This window comes from Protomyctophum parallelum (genome assembly GCF_964188405.1).
Source record: "Protomyctophum parallelum genome assembly, chromosome: 9".
In the NCBI taxonomy this organism is placed as follows: domain Eukaryota; kingdom Metazoa; phylum Chordata; class Actinopteri; order Myctophiformes; family Myctophidae; genus Protomyctophum; species Protomyctophum parallelum.
The window spans coordinates 9,306,940-9,325,979 of NC_139706.1; the positions used below are offsets into that span (position 1 = coordinate 9,306,940).

The 19,040-nt window shown below is 47.7% G+C and overlaps 1 protein-coding gene across 5 annotated transcripts in view; it reads right to left on the reverse strand.

The window, feature by feature from the left end:
• Window positions 1–19,040, reverse strand: part of fat3a (FAT atypical cadherin 3a) — a 249,990-nt gene that overhangs the window by 53,168 nt on the left and 177,782 nt on the right. For all 5 annotated transcript variants that reach the window (XM_083773881.1, XM_083773878.1, XM_083773880.1 and 2 more), the window contains exons 8-13: window positions 11,711–11,986; window positions 8,618–8,828; window positions 5,407–8,135; window positions 4,006–4,797; window positions 3,176–3,397; window positions 2,160–2,529 (exon numbers count right to left, since the gene is read on the reverse strand). In XM_083773881.1, coding sequence (XP_083630007.1) covers window positions 2,160–2,529; window positions 3,176–3,397; window positions 4,006–4,797; window positions 5,407–8,135; window positions 8,618–8,828; window positions 11,711–11,986 — 4,600 coding nt within the window. The remainder of the gene's footprint in view (window positions 1–2,159; window positions 2,530–3,175; window positions 3,398–4,005; window positions 4,798–5,406; window positions 8,136–8,617; window positions 8,829–11,710; window positions 11,987–19,040) is intronic.

Genomic DNA, 19,040 nt, shown 5'->3' on the forward strand with positions numbered 1-19,040 from the left:
CGTCATGTCCAGGGGGTGTACTTGTACATTAAGCTGCCTCACGCTACAGAAACAGGAGATAGGCTCCTGCCCCATGGCTCGGCAAGGCTACTTACTTACTTACCACAGAGGGTTCCCTGGACGCAGCCATTACTGAGGTGTACCATTAGCTGATTAGCTACACCTGGCCTACAGGGCACTAATCCCATCCCATAGACATAATGAAGGTAGATGCCTCTTCCAGCTCTGGGGCGTGTGTTCTCGAGAGAGGGCGACATTTTCCAGGGGTTCCTTGCGAAGCATGAACGGAAGCTACGCAGCTTCCGCGTGCGTCACAGAGCAGACGTTTAGGGTCTGACAAGATTGGCCGCGTGGCACAGCGCAGCGGTTCCCAAAGTGGGGACCCCACCAAATGGACCCTTATGGGTCTGCAACTTTGAGAATGATACAAATTGTTCAATTTGTACACTCTGAGTCAAATTAACATTGATTTTACCATATAGGTTAGGGTCTCAGAGATAAGAAAATAAAGAAATGCCATTAAATGGGGGTCCGTAGACTAATGCATGTCAAACTGGGGGTCCTTGAAATGAAACGTGTTTAGAATCACTGCCAGAGCCATACAAATCTTCTCTTATTGGGGTCCCAGATATTGGCATATCTTCTTCACATGGGAGTCCACGGGCTAATATGTGTCAATTTGGGGGTCCTTGACAAGAAAAGGTTTGGGAACCACTGGCGTAGCGGTGCCTTCCGCACTTCCGGCGCTCTTCCGCCCCCAGAGTGTAAACTCTTCCGCTCAGCGACACACGTGGCTCCAACGAACTGCAGCGGCCGATGAGGCTTCTGTTTTTTTTATTTATATCTATGACTAATCCATGTAGGCCAGGTGTAGCTAACCAGTTAACTGTTTACTCCTTCTTTGGCCTTCAGCAATCTACCATTCTGTGGGCAAATGTAAGGGGGTGTGGCACACTCATATAGCGTAAATAAATGCTTATCTGGCAGAGGACAAACCAACAAGACTGAAATGATTAGGTTGTAGATTAATCAGAGTAAGAAAGTACTGCCGAAGCAGACAACCCGCAGCACTCCAGGTTAGAATAAAGTCCTTACGGTGCAAGGCTCGAATATCCATAACGCTGACGAAGGCCACACAGGCCGCAACGCGTTCGTTATCAACGTCAGAGGTAAATAAATTCAGATGAAAAGGACATACAATGAGTGCTGGCATTTCAACTTGTAGATTAATCAGTTCATGAATCACACACAGGGTGTGTTTACATTCTGTGGAACACACCATAGAAAATGAATGACTTGTACATTGCATTGCATCTGTTATATTGTGTTATGACCGCGCTCCCACAACACGAGCACACACACACACACACACACACACACACACACACACACACACACACACACACACACACACACACACACACACACACACACACACACACACACACACACACACACACACACACACACACACACACACACACACACACACACACACACACACACACACACTATGCCATCACTATGCCATCTCAGTCTGGCCTCTATGGCTTTATCTCCAAAACATGTCCTTCTGATGTACTCGTTCCTGATCCTTTGTTACTCCCAGAGAGATCATCAACAGTTTTTTTAAATCACTGAATGGTTTGGCACTTGAGTATCTCTCAGAATCCAGGTGTATGCGCCCCCAAATTCACTGCGGTCTGTGGGCCAGCTAAATCTCAAGGTCACAAAGAAGACCCGCACTAAAGATCAAAGGTGACCGAGCCTTTCCGGACGTGGCCCCCACACGTCAAACTGGCCCCGTCTATCGAGACTTTTAAATATCGCCTTAAGACCCACCTTGGCTTTTAATCCTGATCGAGAGTTTCTATGGTTTATGCTTGTAGATCTGCTATTTTTTTAAAGATCATGAAAATGTGGCGCAAATCTTTGAATATAATTATATTCTTTCACAGCAAACGTTTTTAACTCAAATATGTTTATATAAATAATTAGCTTCTGGGGGGGGGGGGGGTCCCTGAAACAACATATTTTCAGATGGGGGTCCGCGGCCAAATACAGATCATTCTGTGGGTCCTTGACATGAAAAAGTAGACATTTTACTAGAATCTGGTCACAGCTCTCAACGGATTAATTAAACACGACGGAACTCTCACCGGTGATGTGGTAGCTGACTTGTCGGTTGGCGGCCGAGCTGTCGTCGTCTCTGGTGTTGAGGACGGCCACCACCTCGCCGGGCGGGTCGCTCTCGCGCACCGCGCCGCGGTAGCGCCCCTCCTCCAGGAACCGGGGCGGGTTGTCGTTGACGTCAGACACGGCCACGGTCACGGTGGCCGTGGACGAGAGCGACCTCGGGCTCTCGCCGAGGTCCGAGGCCACCACCGTGAACATGTAGGACGGGTCGCTCTCGTGGTCCAGGTCCTTCAGCGTGGAGATCCAGCCGCTGTTGCTGTCGATGCCAAACGTCCCCGTCGTCGACCTGTCCCCGCCGGGCTGAGTCGTCGACGAGCCCAGAGAGTACGTCACCTGTTTGGGTGGGAAAGAAATTTGATCCATTCACTCAAATATCGCATTTTTTTTCCCGCACCACGTTTAAGGTCAAATTTAGTCTCTTCCGTGCCATGCTTTTCAGCCCCTTTACTACGGGAGAAAATAAATTCTGAACTCATAAATACAATATCTTTTACTAGGGCCTCAAATACAGTTTTCTTCACAGTTTTGATATTGCAGGGTATACAGTAAGACGGAAGGCAATTGACCTTTTTACCAATAAAATAATATTAAAGAAACCGTTAACTGGTAATATGTGTACTGTCACTTTAAAAGCATAATTTTGGGCCCAGGCCGTAGCGTAACGGTCTGGGCACCGGACTGGTGATCCAGTCGCGGTGTGCCGCGGGTTCGACTCCCGGACCCGACACGGCCTTTACCGCATGTCATCCCCCCATCTCTCTCCCGTTTCCTGTCAGCCTACTTTCTATCCCTTAATTAAAGGCGTAAGCCGCAAAAAAATATCAAAAAAAAAAAAAAGCATAATTTTGTTTACCTGGACAGCGCTGGTTGGCAGGTATCAATACACATTTTAGACAGACATGTTTGTGCCAGCAGGTACTCAATAAGCTTGTTATCAGATTCTTCCGGGTATCGGTTATCGAGCTCCATCTCTAGTTACCTGTCCATTGGCCCCGGAGTCTGGGTCCGACGCGTGGACCTGGATGATCCGGGTCCCGACGGACATCCCTTCCATGACCGTGGCCTCGTACGAGTTGGACTCGAAGGCGGGCTTGTTGTCGTTCAGGTCCAGGACCTTCAGCTCCACGTCGACGGTGGTGACGGAATCCAACTTGGCCTGCTGAACGGTGGCCGTGACTTTGAAGTGGAACGCTTTGAGGACCTGCGGGAATGGGATTGACATTCAAAATGGTAAATGCAGCTTTGCCCTCGATTTCCCTCAGTAGTACCCGCATATCGGACTAGCTACTTTAACCCATTCTGACCTGAGATCAGATTCATACGAGGTTTCCACTGGACACACACTGGTCTGATTAACCCATTCTGACCTGAGATCAGATTCTAAAAATGTCAGTCGTTCTTCGATTTTTTTCAAAAATAGCTAAAGCATAACATGATGCTGACACCAAAATGGGTGCCCGGTCAGAATGGGTTAAAAAAGTGAGTGACACCGCAGCAATACTAGAGGGAGTGAGAACAACTATCTGGTACCTCCGACAAACATGGGTCAATTCTCCTTATGTACATACAGTGTTCTCTTTTTTTTTCCTTGGCAATGATTTTGATTTATTTATTTATTTTTGTTATTGATGATATTTTTGTTGTTGTTATTCTTCATGTCATGTGTATGAATTGATTGCATAGGGCCTAAATCGTAACAAGACCGCAAGTACTTTTGTTTGTGCTAACCCTACCTTTGTGTTTAACTGTACTCTGTTGCTGTTTTTACATTCTGTCTAATAAACCAATCAATCAATCAATCAATCAAACCTCGTGGTCCAGTGGCTTGTCCAGCTTGATGACACCGGTGTCCTTGTCCACCAGCAGGACCCCGTCCTGGTTGTTTTCCCCCGTCTCCCCGTTGACAAGGGCGAAGGTGACCGGCGAGGAGGAGGCGTGGCCTGGAGGCACGCCGTTGAGGCGCACCGTCCCGACGGCCGCGCCTATGGGCGTGTCCTCCGGCGCGCTAAAGGTGTACTGCGATTGGCTGAAGGACGGGATGAGGGCGTCCGGAGACAGCACGTGGATGTACACGGACACCAGGGAGTGTCGGACGGGAGTCCCGCCGTCCACCGCCTTCACGAAGAACGACAGGACGGAGTTCCTCAGGTGGCCGAAGCTGCCCTTGGTCACCATCCAGCCGTTGTCCGGGTCGATCTCCAGGATGTCCACCACGGGGACGTGCGCCTCGCTGTAGAGGGAGTACGTCACTTTGGCGTTGATGCCGTCGTCGGGATCGTGCGCCTGGATCTGGGTCACCAGGTGCCCTCTGGCGACGTCCGATTTCACGGAGGCTCGGTATTCCGTGGCGTGGAAGCGGGGAACGTTGTCGTTGTCGTCCAGCAGGTTGACGTGCACCGTGCAGTACGCGGCGCGGCCGCCCGAATCCTGGGCCGCCACCGTCAGAACCAGGTTCTTGTTCGCCGGGTCCTCGCGGTCCAGCTTCTCCACGGTGGTGATCTGACCGCTGGCGTCGACGCTGAACTGGTCTTTGCCCATGTCGTTGATGAAGGAGTAGGTCACCTGGCCAAACACTCCAGGGTCTGCGTCGTTGGCCCGTACCTAAAGAGGAACGGATAAACATAGACAGTCATACTACTGAGTTACAACTGGATTTGGACCGCTTATTCTTTCACACCTACATCAAATATCTTCGCAAAGAATAGTCGATCTGCAAGCTTGGGTCGTGTTATTTAAGCTTGTAGAGCTGCTATTTTAATACGGATGCTGGGGTTCAAGTGGTAAATAGCTTAGCATTGTCTTTACCAGCTGTTTTATTTGAGAAAGAGGAACACTATTTATGCCCTGGACTTTTTCAAAATAAAGGTGCTAGAGTGCCCAGCAGGTGAGGGAGATTTTACACTGAAAAGCCTCGCCTTCCGTTTCCCCCCAAAACCGGGAGGTGAAATCTTCCATTACTACCTCGCGCAAATAAGTCTGATCTCTCTTTAGAAGCAAAGCAACAATATTCCAAACGAGATTTATTATGTCAGAAATTAGGACAGAACATCGCCCTTCTGATCAAAACCATGATTTCATATCATTAAAAAGGACCTAAAGACGTGTCCACACCTCCTGGGTCTCCTACGGGTGTAATTATGAAGACGTGTGGACACGTCCTGGGCATCATAAGTGTTTAAATTATTCATAAAGTATATCACAAAGGCTTACCTGTATAACCTTGGTGCCGACGGCAGCATTCTCCCGAACCTCGGCTTCGTACGTATTCAGCCCAAAGACGGGGCTGTACAGGTTGGCCCCGAGCACTTTGACGTGGACCTGTGCCGTGCTGGTGAAAACCCCGTCGGACACCGAAACGTTCAGACTGTAGGCGGGCTCCATCCTCTGCTTGCGGTGTCCGGACAGCGTCACAATGCCCGTCTTCGCGTCCATCACAAAGTTCATCCTCTCGTTCCCCGACAAGATGCCGTACTCCAGCTTGTCAAAGTCGGAGCTGTCGGCGTCCGAGGCCTGGACACACGTCACGAAGTGACCCCTGGGGGCTAGCTCGCTCACGTACGCCTCGTAGAGCAGCTGGTTGAACACGGGAGGGTTGTCGTTCATGTCGTTCACCGTAACCTCGACAGATATTACGCTGCTCAGCGGCGGGAAGCCGTTATCGGTCGCCCTGACGGTGAAGTCGTAGCTCTGCACCAGCTCGTGGTCTAACATGCGTGCGGTAAGAATTAGACCGCTGCTGCTGTCGATGTGGAAATAGTCCGTGCTGTTGTAGACGTTCGAGAAGATTTGGTAGCGGACGATGCTGTTCTTCTCCGAGTCTGCATCCGCGGCGATCACTTGGATCGCTGGCGTTCCGATCATCGCCGTCTCGGACAACACTGCCCTGTATGACATTTTCTCGAATACAGGAGGGTTGTCATTGATGTCCACGACGATCACGTCTACGTCCACCTCAGCCCGCGCGCCGGTCAGATAGTCGGTGGCTCGGACCGTCAGGTGGTAAGAAGGTGTTACCTCATAGTCTAAAGAATGGATGACACTTATGACCCCGGTGTCGAAGCCAATGTCAAACTGGAGCGACGGATCTCCATCTACAATGGTGTAGATAATGCTTTGGCCTTCCGGACTTGTGGCGTTGATCCCAAGGATGGGCGTGTGCACTTCCACGTCCTCATTGACGGAAACAGAATAGAATGTTTTGTCGAAGACGGGCATGGCTTTGTTAACTACCGTGATTGGGAATTCTACCGTGGAAGAGAGGGGAGGGTAACCGCCGTCTCTGGCATATATCACCATCTGGTATTCCATGTTGGATAAGTCGGACTCGAAAGCCTTCTTGAGACTTAGACTGCCCGTTTGCCGGTCAATTTCAAAATGGCCGTGATCGTCCTTGAGATAGTAAGAAACCTCTCCATTGATGTCCTTGTCACGGTCCACGGCCATCACTTGGAAAATGGGCGATCCCGGCTCGGCCTCCACCTGTACGGCCGCATAATAAGGAAGTCCTACGAACACGGGGGTGTTGTCGTTGATGTCTTCCACTTGGACCCTGACCATAACTCTGGCCACTCGCAAGTGGTCATGCTCCCTACCGGCCTCCACCACCAGCTCGTAGAATTCCTGTTCTTCCCGATCAAAGGGAATTCCCGTGGTCTGAATGACGCCGGACGTCGGTCGGATGCGGAATCGCGTGCCTGCGTTCAACAGGGCGTACTTCAGTGGCTCGTTGAGACGGTTCCCTACGGCATTGACCACGGCTACTTTGGTCATGTTTGTCACGTTCTCTTTGATGGACGAGGAGTAAACACTGTGAGCAAAGCTTAGACCAGAGTCCAGAGCTTCCCGGACGAGGATAGTGACCAATGTTGTGATCGAGAACTTCCCATCCGAGACTTTGACATTGAAGCGGAAACGCTCCTTGGAGAAGTTGTTGTTCTTGACCGTGATGACACCACTCGAGGAGTCGATGGCAAAGTGCTCGAGAGGTCCGTCTGCCAGGGAGTAGGTCAGCTCCGTAGGGACATTCCTATCAGGGTCTGTCGCGGAAATCTGCAGAGCTTCAACTCCGACGTAAGTGGGCAGAAGCAGCACCGTTTCATAGGCGTCCTGGTTGAAACGGGGCGGGGAGTCGTTGGTGTCGATCACTTGTATCGTGACCTCCGTCGGACTGTCCGCCGTCAGCTGTGGCCTGCCGTTGTCCCTCACGTGGACGTGGAAATGGAAGCTAGAGAAGGTCTCGTGGTCCAGATTAGCGATAGTCCTGATGGAGCCGGTGCCGGAATCGACGGTGAAGAACATCTTGGCCGTGTCCTCAACGATCTGGTACACCAGAAGAGCGTTTTGGTTGCGGTCGGCGTCGACGGCCTTGATGACCAGCGGCGAGTTGTCCGAGTCCAGGACCACGCTGTTGACCGGCGCCGCCTCGCTGATGCTCCCGTGGTAGCGCAGCTGCTGAAACACAGGCGGGTTGTCGTTCTCGTCCACCACCTGTACGAGCAGGGTGGCGTTGGAGGCCATGCCGGCCATGTTGGTGGCCTGGACGGTCAGCGTGTAGGACGTGGTGGTCTCATAGTCCAGGGGCTTCTGGGTGGTGATCACGCCGCTGTACTGGTTTATCCGGAAGGCGCGGTCGCCGTTGCCTCGCCGGATGTCGTACGTCAGGGTGGACTGGCCGACGGCGCTCATGGCGGTGACGGAGGTGCCCACCGCCACGTTCTCCGTGACCTCGGCCTGGTACTCGGGCTGGGGGAACTTGGGCCCGGCGTTGTCGGAGAGCGTGACTGCGATGCGCACCACGGTGGTCGTGGACAGGGGAGGGGTGCCGTTGTCCGTGACTCTGACGGTGAGAACGTAATGGCCGATGGTGGACAGGTCCAGGTCGCGGGCTACGGATACGATGCCTAACACTGGCTCCATGCGGAACGTGCTTGCGGTGTTTCCTAAGGGACAATGAAACACAAAACAGAACTTTTTTTACCATTGAAATCGTCACGATTACAAATTTAAACTGACGATACAGAGCGTTTCAATTTATATTTGGCCTTTTAGCCTTCGTAACCACAAATTGCAGATTTGAACTTTGAACTTGAAATTTATACAAAGAAATCACTGACACATTATAAATTGTAAACACAAACATTGAAGACAAAAGTGAGGATGCATATTGTGATTGGCCAGAATGATATGATGTATGACAATAAGAGTGCCCCACACATTTTTGGATCTACAAGGTTACAACACATCACAAAGTGACGTGTTGTAACCTTGTTTCATTTTCCAACATTCCAAACAATTGACGATTATGCAAAAACAATTGCGATTGTCTCAAATAATTGCGATTATGTAATAATTGTGACAGGCCAATTTGCGTGTGACAAAAAACAAGACAAAGGTTTTTCAGAAAGCCGTGTGCTTCGCTTACCTCCTTCGATGGAGTAGATCAGCTCTGCGTTCTGGCCTTTGTCTTTGTCCAGCGCTGTGACCGTAACCACGGCCGATCCCACCGCGGCCGACTCGTACACGGAGCCCTCGTACAGTGCACTGGTGAAGATGGGCACGTGGTCGTTCACGTCCTCTACCTCAACCAACACCCGGGCCAGGTTTCTCCTGTACGGGAACTCCTGGTCCTTAACCTGTAGAAGACATGCAATCCAAGTCAATACAGTGTTGGGCACAAGTGTGAGAGAGAGAGAGAGAGAGAGAGAGAGAGAGAGAGAGAGAGAGAGAGAGAGAGAGAGAGAGAGAGAGAGAGAGAGAGAGAGAGAGAGAGAGAGAGAGAGAGAGAGAGAGAGAGAGAGAGAGAGAGAGAGAGAGAGAGAGAGAGGGAGGGGTGGGGGGAGAGAGAAGAGTAAAGAGAATCAAATAATTATTAAAAGATAAATAAATGTATGTGGGCGATGCTAAAGATCAAAGAGGTTAGCTGTGGCATTTGGCATAAACAATGAACACGGATGGGTGTTTATTTTTCCTTCAGAGCTATAATGTACGTAGAATAGATTTGAATTTCAGCTTTAACCAAAGTTTGTATTCACACTCTAACATACACGTGACGGATAAACAAACTCGAAAGTATGAGCCAAAGATTTAAAAAGAAGAGACAAAGAGAGGAAAAAGGGGGGGGGGGGGGTTCTATGGCAAACAATTTTGCTCGGGGACAGATTTAATCTTTAAGCTAGAGGAGTCCAATGAAGTAGAATTGAAGTGTCACATTATGACTGTTATATGGGCCCCGTGGGTATGAGTAATCCCAGCACTGGAGGAGACAATGTCAATTGCTGGGTTAATGAGATAGATATTTATGCCCTGATGCAAGACTCTCAAAAAACAACTCACTGGGATCAGAGGCAAACCTCCATTTCATCATGACAGGCGCCACACAAATTATAGCCCACTCTGCATTATGAAACGCTATCTCGATATTATTCAGCGCAGCCCTGAATAAGACAATAGAACAATCACGTTCGTGGGATATATATGAAGAAGCAGCAGCCGCATCGTTGTTTTTAAATTTTAATTAAGTTTTATTATTTCATTTGTTTCACTCTAATGAATTTTAAAATGTAGGTCTCGGTTCATTACAGAAGCAAAAAGACTTTTCTCAACAAAGTCTTCTCGACGGCGACTTCTCAACAAAGACTTCTCAACATATTTATGCATGATCTTTATCAGGGGATATACCGTTACGCGCTGACCCGTATCACAGCTGTATGTTATGTGCAGCATGTTTGTGTTGCCTGTCCGTCCTTTCATTTCCTGTGTGTACACTGCAATTATGAGATAGCAATCACACCGAAGCCTGTAAGCCCATATACAGTTCAGCAGATGCACACACAGTCAAGCAAGCATGCAAACTGTGTGCACTCTGTGGCCCATGTAGCCCTGCACACACCCCCCTGCCATCACAATGCAGAATATTACAGATACTATCAAGTTTCTGTCAAGCAAGATTACACAAAAATGTAAACAGTGCACCTTGCAAACTGAAACATATTCCACTTTGTAGGAAAAGTGTCACACAGACTTCCCTTCCCTCCTTATCGCCATCAACATGACACATTTCAAGATGACTACTGTACACTAAACCAACGATTACATTTACCTGAGGAAAAAAACTATTTGATATAGAAGGTTGATATACAGTATCAGGAAAGGTAATTTCCTGCCCATGACGGTATTCATTTTACTGTAAATCCACTGAACATTTCAGGGCAGAACATATACCGCACGAGGCTCTACTCATAAGGCATCACAAATTCACACCCACACACGGCCACACGTATACAGTACAGTATGTACATAAATCATTGCCAGTACAAATGACATGATGTAATTACACTCTCTACTAAGGTACGCTTAACATAGTCCTGTAGCGTTCATACACTCGGAGACAAATGAAAGCTGAATGTGAAATTGGAAGCATGAGCCCATGTTTTCAGTTCTCTGCTCTCCGCTCCACATACCTCCTCATTTACCCATCCGACTTTTGGCAGGCTCATTCCGCTTCCTGTGATGGGGGAGTACAGTACATGCTGGGTTGGTGCTCTGTGTAATTAGCTTAATTGCTTAATGATGAGCTCAGGTACAAGATGATAACCTCAGGCTCTACAACTACGCGAGCCCTGAAGTGCAGGAATACATCATTCTCCAGAATGTTCTGAGTTTAATTTATGCTCAGAGTGAGAGAAGTGCCATTTCTGAGAGGCCACCTGTCATCTCATTAATAATCATTCTCCTTCATGAAAGACACTTGACCATTGATGATAGTAAATTAAACATCTTGTGGCTTTTTAATTGCAGAAGGAGCGAGTGTGTTCTCCGGCAGCGGCAATCAGATGCAGCGCTGCCGGGGGGAGGGGCGGCACCTGCCAGGGAAGGTGGGGGAATTATGTCACTCCACTGCTGCTCGTCTTCCGTGGCAGTGCGTTGGTCGGACATGCGTTGGTCGGACATGCGTTGGTGGGACATGCGTTGGTCGGACATGCTTCCGTGGCAGTGCGTTGGTCGGACATGCGTTGCGTCGTGCTGGCGTTAGGCTTTGGGGTAGGGTGTCGGACTGATGCCGCCGAGAAACACTGCTGCGAGTGTTGTCGGCAATTGACGGAGATTCCGCGGCTGATGCCGCTGCCGGAAAATGCACTCACTCTCACTCTTTAATTGGCCAGGTACTGTATACCTGTACACTGTGTGCCTATAACTAAACATATGATGATACTTGTACTGAATGTTTCATAATACTAATGAAATAAATACATATTTATAAACCAGTAAGACGCCTTACAAGAAGAATTACAAAAACCATTTTTTTATGTCATCGTCCCTTTAACTGTTTCAACACCACGGCCGAGATGACGAGATTAATCTACCTTTCACTTTCAGCCAAAACAACAAGGCCTCTTCTTCTCTGCTCATGTTGCAAATTTGGCTGGCCCCTACTGGCTACCTACCACATCTACCGCCCTCCGGCGTCCAAACAAAGAGTCAATGACTCAAAGTAAACCAAAGCGTGGTGTCTCACCATGACGGTGAGGATGTGCTGGGCGCGGGCCTCGTGGTCCAGCCTCTCGGTGGTGTAGATGGTGCCCCGTGCGGGGTCGATGTGGAACAGATGCAGGCTGCTGGGGTCGATGGCGCTGTGCAGGGAGTAGGTGAGGCGGTGGTGCTCGTCGCGGTCCGACGCCAGCACCTGGACCACCTCCGTGTCGGGAGGCGTGTCCTCTGAGATGGTGACGTCGTACGTGAGCTGCGAGAACATTGGAGCGTTGTCGTTGTTGTCCAGGATGGTGATGTGGACCTAGAGAGAGATGGAGGGATGGATGGATGGAAGAAGGGAGGGAGGGAGGGATGGAGGGATGGAGGGATGGAGAGGGGAAGAGTAGATAGAAAAGAAAAGTATCAGTTAGTAAAGTCATAGTACAGTATCTTTATAATACGGTGACAAAACAACAACAAAAAAACACTTTGCTGTGTCCTTTTGTAGTTTCTTTTCCAAAAGATCTTTGCCAAAACTATTGGCTATTGCACATCCTTAACACCAGTTTATTGTCCCGAAGGATATTTGTCTTCACAATCTGTTCAACACCCACATCAAAAACAACACAGAGCACATTACACCAAGACAATACAAAAAAAACATGAGGTCCCCACTGTGTACAGAACCATCCTATCCTGATAGATCCTATAGATCTCTCTTTCTGAAAACAACGAAAACGATGGAGCTTGCACAGAAACTAATTCCAGCCACTTCTTTAGAGTACCTGTGATGTGACAACAAAGATTGTTCTGGCTCAACTGACAGTGACATTTTTTAAAAGCATCTGTCTGTCCCTGCATGGTTTCCCTGATGCTTTGAAAAGTTAAAACTCCAAAGACATCAGGGCCAGAAGCCTAACACTAATAATAAACTTTAGAAGTGCTCCTCCTACACCCCTTCCCTCTCAGATTTCCTCATCGGTTGTTTAAATTATACATTTTTCTTTACAAATTATCTTTTCTAATAATATGCTGGATTCATGTGAATGTGTCAAACTGTCTAAAGCACCTCACCACCTCTCATGCAAGTAATTGACAAAGTCACGACAACAACAACAACTTTGAGAGAGAGATTGCTGAAAACAAAGCAATACTGCTAATGTTTTCCCGAACCCCTTTTGGTGTTAGCATCATGTCATGCTTTAGCTATTGAAAAATAGCAGATCTACAAGCTCATAGCGCGCCACCGAGTGGCGCGCTACGAGCTTGTAGGTCTGCTATTTAAAAAAAATCGACTGACATAGAAACATAGCTTTTTCAGAGAACTGTCAGGATGTAGAAGACATTTTTAGAATCTGATCTCAGGTCAGAATGGATTCATTTCCTGAAAAATTGAGTTAGATGGTTTCTTCCCTACAGTGCGCGCACACGCACACGCACACACACACACACACACACACACACACACACACACACACACACAGTATATATGACGATTCTTGCAATGACTCTGAGGAGCCCGTAGGTGTCGTGGATTCCCAGTTGGACGCCCATACGATGAGACACATCCATGTAAATGCATCCATGTAAAGGCTCTTCTGCAGCAGCTGCAGCAGCAGCATTGCAGTGCATACGGTCATAGATCATCCTTTACATGACTCAGTGCTCCGGCTTCAGACAGTGACTGATGTCTCACACAACACAGAACTTGTACCACCGCCGTCGTCCGTCCCGCTATGGAGGATGAAGTGTGATTGTTTTTGGGGGGGGGGGGGTTCCCTTCTCTGACAGGCAGCTGCATCTCAGCTGTGTATATATCCCCATTGTGTCCTGTCCAGGAGGAGTGCATCACACAGGAGAACACCATGTCGCCTACTGTAGCTTTCCCAATGGCGGCGTGTGATTTGTTCTGTCTCTAGTCCGTGTGCATATCTCCTATATAGGCCTTTATTTCCCGACAAATAAAACGGAATCGGTAATAAATGAAAAACGATTCATGGATACAGTGTATATCGCAAATTTGAATGCCACGGTATTTCAGTTCAGAATCGATTTTTTAATTCTTTATTTTTTCATGTCAGAAAGACTGACTGACAATAATCTGACTGCATTGACGTGTGTGATTGAACTTTTCATTGTCTATTGTTGTTTAGAATTGCTTTAAAATGCTCTGGTGTCATTGAACTTTTCATTGTCTATTGTCGTTTTAAAATGTATAGTTAAAAAAGCAAAGCGGGAAGTGGGAAAGAAAATGGCCATAAATCGCAATATCGATATTTTGGTGTTTTAACTAAGCATTATGTTATAGTTTAGCTATTGAAAAATAGCAGATCTCGGTGGCGCGCTACGAGCTTGTATGTCTGCCGTTTTTGAAAAATCGTGAAAATGTGGCACAAATCTTTGACGTCAGGCCTAAATGGGATAAGAATCTGACAAGGTCGAAGTAGTCGGGGGGGATGCATCTGATATTAAAATGTCTGACGTCTGAATCATGAATGCATGCGTCAAACTGGACTTGTTATTGTGCGCAGGGCATGCGGTGACTCATCATGGAAAACTCGAGTCACGAAGGAACGGCAGGTCCACAGGCGGATATACCGTACGCAGGCAGCAGAGACAGGGGTTGTGGGGGCGGAGGCAGATATAGGCAGCCAGGGAGATAGACAGACAGACAGATATGGAGATAGACAGACAGATATGGAGATAGACAGACAGACAGGCAGCCAGGGAGATAGCAGCAAGCATGACAGAGGCGGATAAAGAGCCAGAAATGAGAGAATGAAAGAAGGAGAGGTGGGAGGGAAGGTATAGGTTGGTATGCTCCTAGGCAGAGGAGTTTATATTTAAAGCAGCAGTTGGCCTTCCGTTGGTGAACTGTGGGCCCTGGGCGGGCCGGTACCCTCCATGCTGGGACTCCATCTGGGAGACTCCACCGGAGGACAGACACTGTGTCTGCCTTACAGGTGTGTGTGTGTGCGTGCACTGTGCGTGTGTGCCGCACACGTGTCTGTGTGCGTGTCCGTGCACAACTGTGTCTATGTGTGCATGCATGACAATGTGATGGTGTGTCTGTCTGTGTGCATGCATGTGCGTACTTGCATATTGAAGAATGGCTGCATGTGTGATGTGTGAAGATAAATTGTGCGCACGCACACGCGCGCACACACACACACACACACACACACACACACACACACACACACACACACCACTGTAGAATGTAATGAGGATTGGCTCCTGTGTTCGTAGCGGGGAGGTAGTTATTAGCGAGAGAGAGAGAGAGAGAGAGAGAGAGAGAGAGAGAGAGAGAGAGAGAGAGACAGAGACAGACAAAGAGAGACAGAGCGAGAGAGAGAGGCAGACTTGCAGAGAGAAAATGAAAAACGCAACAACATGAAGGGGCATCAGGGAAAAAGGAAGAGAAAAAAGGTAGAGAAAGGGAACTTTAAAAAGTAGGGATATGCACCGATGTTTCGGCCAACATATCGGTATCGGCCGTTATTGGCAAATGAATCTGACATTAACCGATGGCAGTAGCCGATATTAATCTGTTATATATGTTTTGCGTTGGTTATGTTGGTGTGTTGGATATCTGCAGCCTATACCAAGCTGTAGATTCTATGTTGGTGTGTTGGTTATCTGCAGCCTATACCAAGCTGTAGATTCTATGTTGGTGTGTTGGTTATCTGCAGCCTATACCAAGCTGTAGATTCTATGTTGGTGTGTTGGTTAACTGAAGCCTATACCAAGCTGTAGATTCTATGTTGGTGTGTTGGTTATCTGCAGCCTATACCAAGCTGTAGATTCTATGTTGGTGTGTTGGTTATCTGCAGCCTATACCAAGCTGTAGATTCTGAACATGTATTTCTTGTATGGAACTTGTTGCCCTGCATGGCACAAAAGGGGGAAATAAAAACAATAACAACTAAATAAACATGTCGGTATCAGTACTGGCTTTCAATTTCCATACCGGTGCAGCGTCCCCATTAAAAAGTGACTATGTGGTATGTGATTTAACATAATGTGCAATTGTTCATGCATGCAATTGTGCATGCGTGTGTGAGTGCATGTGAGTGTGCGCACGTGTACAGTAGTGTGTTCGGGGAAGCATGACACTTAATCCACCTCCACGCTGACCGAGATGTCACATTCCTCCCGAGGCCGGAGGCGTTCCCCGGTGGCACGCCTGGCGACACGAGCACGGACGTGACCAAAGTGTCACATTGTATACATCAGTGTAAATGAAATGCACATCCACGACCCCGTTCGACGTCTGAACGCCTGCTCGGAGAAAATTGAAAGTCCTTGGAAGTGACATGGTGAGTGGCAAGTGTGCACGGACGTATGCACGTGTGTGTGTGTGTGTGTGTCAGGGTGGTGGGAATAATACATATTATAATATGGTGTCTCGCACGTTTCTGTGCCATGTCGCATTATTATAAAACCGCTATACACAGTGAAATCCTCAGTGTTGATTTGTGTGCGTGTGCGTGCCAGAGTGCGTGTGGATGGGATAAAGTAGGATGTTGGGAGCTTAAAGGTATATTCAGTGATTTCACTTAATTCAAATATCACTTATTTTTTTGTTTTGTTGTGATAATCCTCCCTACTGTAGAGTACTGTAGAGATAGTCTGATCGACAGAACACAGCCGCAAGCGACCCCGTCACGACAATGGAGGATAATCACTTCCAGGTCGTCTGCATGACGCTTCTTCTTCTCTGCTTATGTCGTTCATTCTGTTGGCACTGATTTAGAAGACATTTTGTAGAATCGTCCTTGCAGGTCTAAATGGTTTAATACAACCACGTGTTAATCGAATCACTATCATCGAATCACTATCATCGAATCAAGAATCTCATGAATCTCATTCTAATCTAAACGCGTGTCGGCGAAGAGGGAAACAAAACATTAAAAAGAAAAATGATTTCCCGCCGGTGTCCTCAGTGAAATCATCTTGCTGCGGGCCCAGCTGGTGGAGGTTGACTGTAACTTGGAACCGAGGGGAACCGAGCCGCGCGCCGGGCCTGAAGAATCGCTTCTGAATCTGTAGCTCCTGCTGTCACCATTTTACTCATCCTTTAGCTCCATAATGTCCACACCGCGGTCATATTATTCTGCCACAGCACTTTTCACAGCCGCCACCTCTAAATCCAAATGACAGGTGACTTTCCCCCAGAGGGGACGGAAAAAAGAAACACGGATTAACCCATTCTGACCTGAGATCAGATTCATACGAGGTTTCCACTGGGACACACACTGGTCTGATGAACCCATTCTGACCTGAGATCAGATTCTAAAAAATGTCAGTCGTTCTTCGATTTTTCAAAAATAGCAGACCTACAAGCTCGTAGCGCGCCACTCGGTGGCGCGCTATGAGCTTGTAGATCTGCTATTTTTCAATAGCTAAAGCATAACATGATGCCGACACCAAAATGGGTGCCCGTTCAGAATGGGTTAAAAGCCGCAGGTGATTCTTTGAACGATCCATTGTCACACCTGCGAGTTTGGTTACCGCAGTGGTGACGGACGGGGGGAGGAAGGATCAGAGTCGACGGCACGCGTTTAGATATCGCCTCTGTTTGCCGATCAATCCGATAGGCCCCCAGAGGCATTGCACGGCATCATTCACCTGGCCAGGCGATCATCAGTCATCATATCATATCAAAGCAACCTGGGAGAGCAGGACCGGAAGGGATTAAGCCCTCAGGAGAGATAAGGCAGGCAGGAGGCCAATATCTGCTATACTGTCAAGATGTGACAAGACATGACTGACTGGCATGGACTGTGGATTATGGAAATGGATGTATTATCCATAATAATAATAATAATAATAATCAATGTAACTCAAATCTTTGCTTCTGGGGGTCCCTGGAACAAAATATTTTGAGATGGAGGTCGGAGGTCATAGGAGCTCGTAGGTCTGCTATTTTTGAAAAGTCGAAGAACGACTGACATAGAAACATAGCTTTTTCAGAAAACTGTCATTTTCACTATTTTTAATCTGATCTCAGGTCAAAATGGGTTAAATCCTCCCTGTGTGGCTATTTATGAAGCACATTAGGTAGATATTTCCACTCATCTCCATAATTAGTCCTTTAACAGGCATTTAGAGCATGTATGCTCAGTGGCCTTGTAGTTAAGAGTGTCCGCCCTGGGACTGGGAGGTCAGGGTTCGATCCCCGGGACGGGTCATAACAAAGACTCTAAAAATGGGACCCAGTGCCTCCCTGCTTGACACTCAGCATCAAGGGTTGGATTGGGGGTAAGTCCCTGCGACATACTAGCGTTATGTCCAGGGGGTGTACTTGTACGTCATGTCCAGGGGGTGTACTTGTACGTCATGTCCAGGGGGTGTACTTGTACGTCATGTCCAGGGGTGTACTTGTACGTCATGTCCAGGGGGTGTACTTGTACATCATGTCCAGGGGGTGTACTTGTACGTCATGTCCAGGGGTGTACTTCACCTCACATCAAGCAGCCTCACGGCTCGACAAGGCTTTACTCGTGTTACAAAATACAGATTACCACGGTTGTTTATTTAGCTGCTGCCAACCTGGACATAAAGTTTAATGGTGTTGGCGCTGACCTCTTAATCATATCTAATGTGCTGAACCAATTACTCTGTGGCAGAAATGTATTCCTTTTGAATAAGATAATGTGTCACCGTTACATCATCGTGTTATGAAAGGCGGTTGGATCCGTCAGACTCATTATTCGTCAATGAATGCTTGTCTAAACACATGTATCTCTACAATAACAAATCATGTCTAAACGGGTTTTCTTTCTTTTGCCAAAAACACTTAATTTCACAACATTTCAAGTTACGAGGAAACATTTCCACTTTGAAATTGATATAAGCTAACTGACACAAATGCTTGGGGCAATAAGTTGTTCCTCAGATGCCAGTAGCATTACAGTAATGTACTACTGTATGTAGACGAGGGGGGGAAAATAGCCTTTGATCAATGCAAACAAATGTTGTTGTTGGCGATGTTGACACGAGATGCTGAGCTCATTCCACGCCGAGGTCACTCGTGGTGACAGGTCAACATGCAGTGGCACTTTTAGCATGCACTAATTTGGCCAGCTGCTGTCATATCAGATTCTTTCATCACTCCTCTCACCCGAGGGCAAATTAAGGTACAGTACAGTACAGTACAGTATGTTATGAAATAGAACTAAAGGTCATTACACACTGGCGAATTAGCGATGCGATATATTCGTGCGAATAATTCGCATTTAAAAAAAACCAATTGAAGTCCATGCAAGCTTCCACATCAGTGGCGAATGTGCGAATGTGCGAAAATGCGACCGTTTTCGCTTTTATTTGTTCGCTCTGGTGTCGTATTTTGCAGAGATTCGCAGGCGAACTGC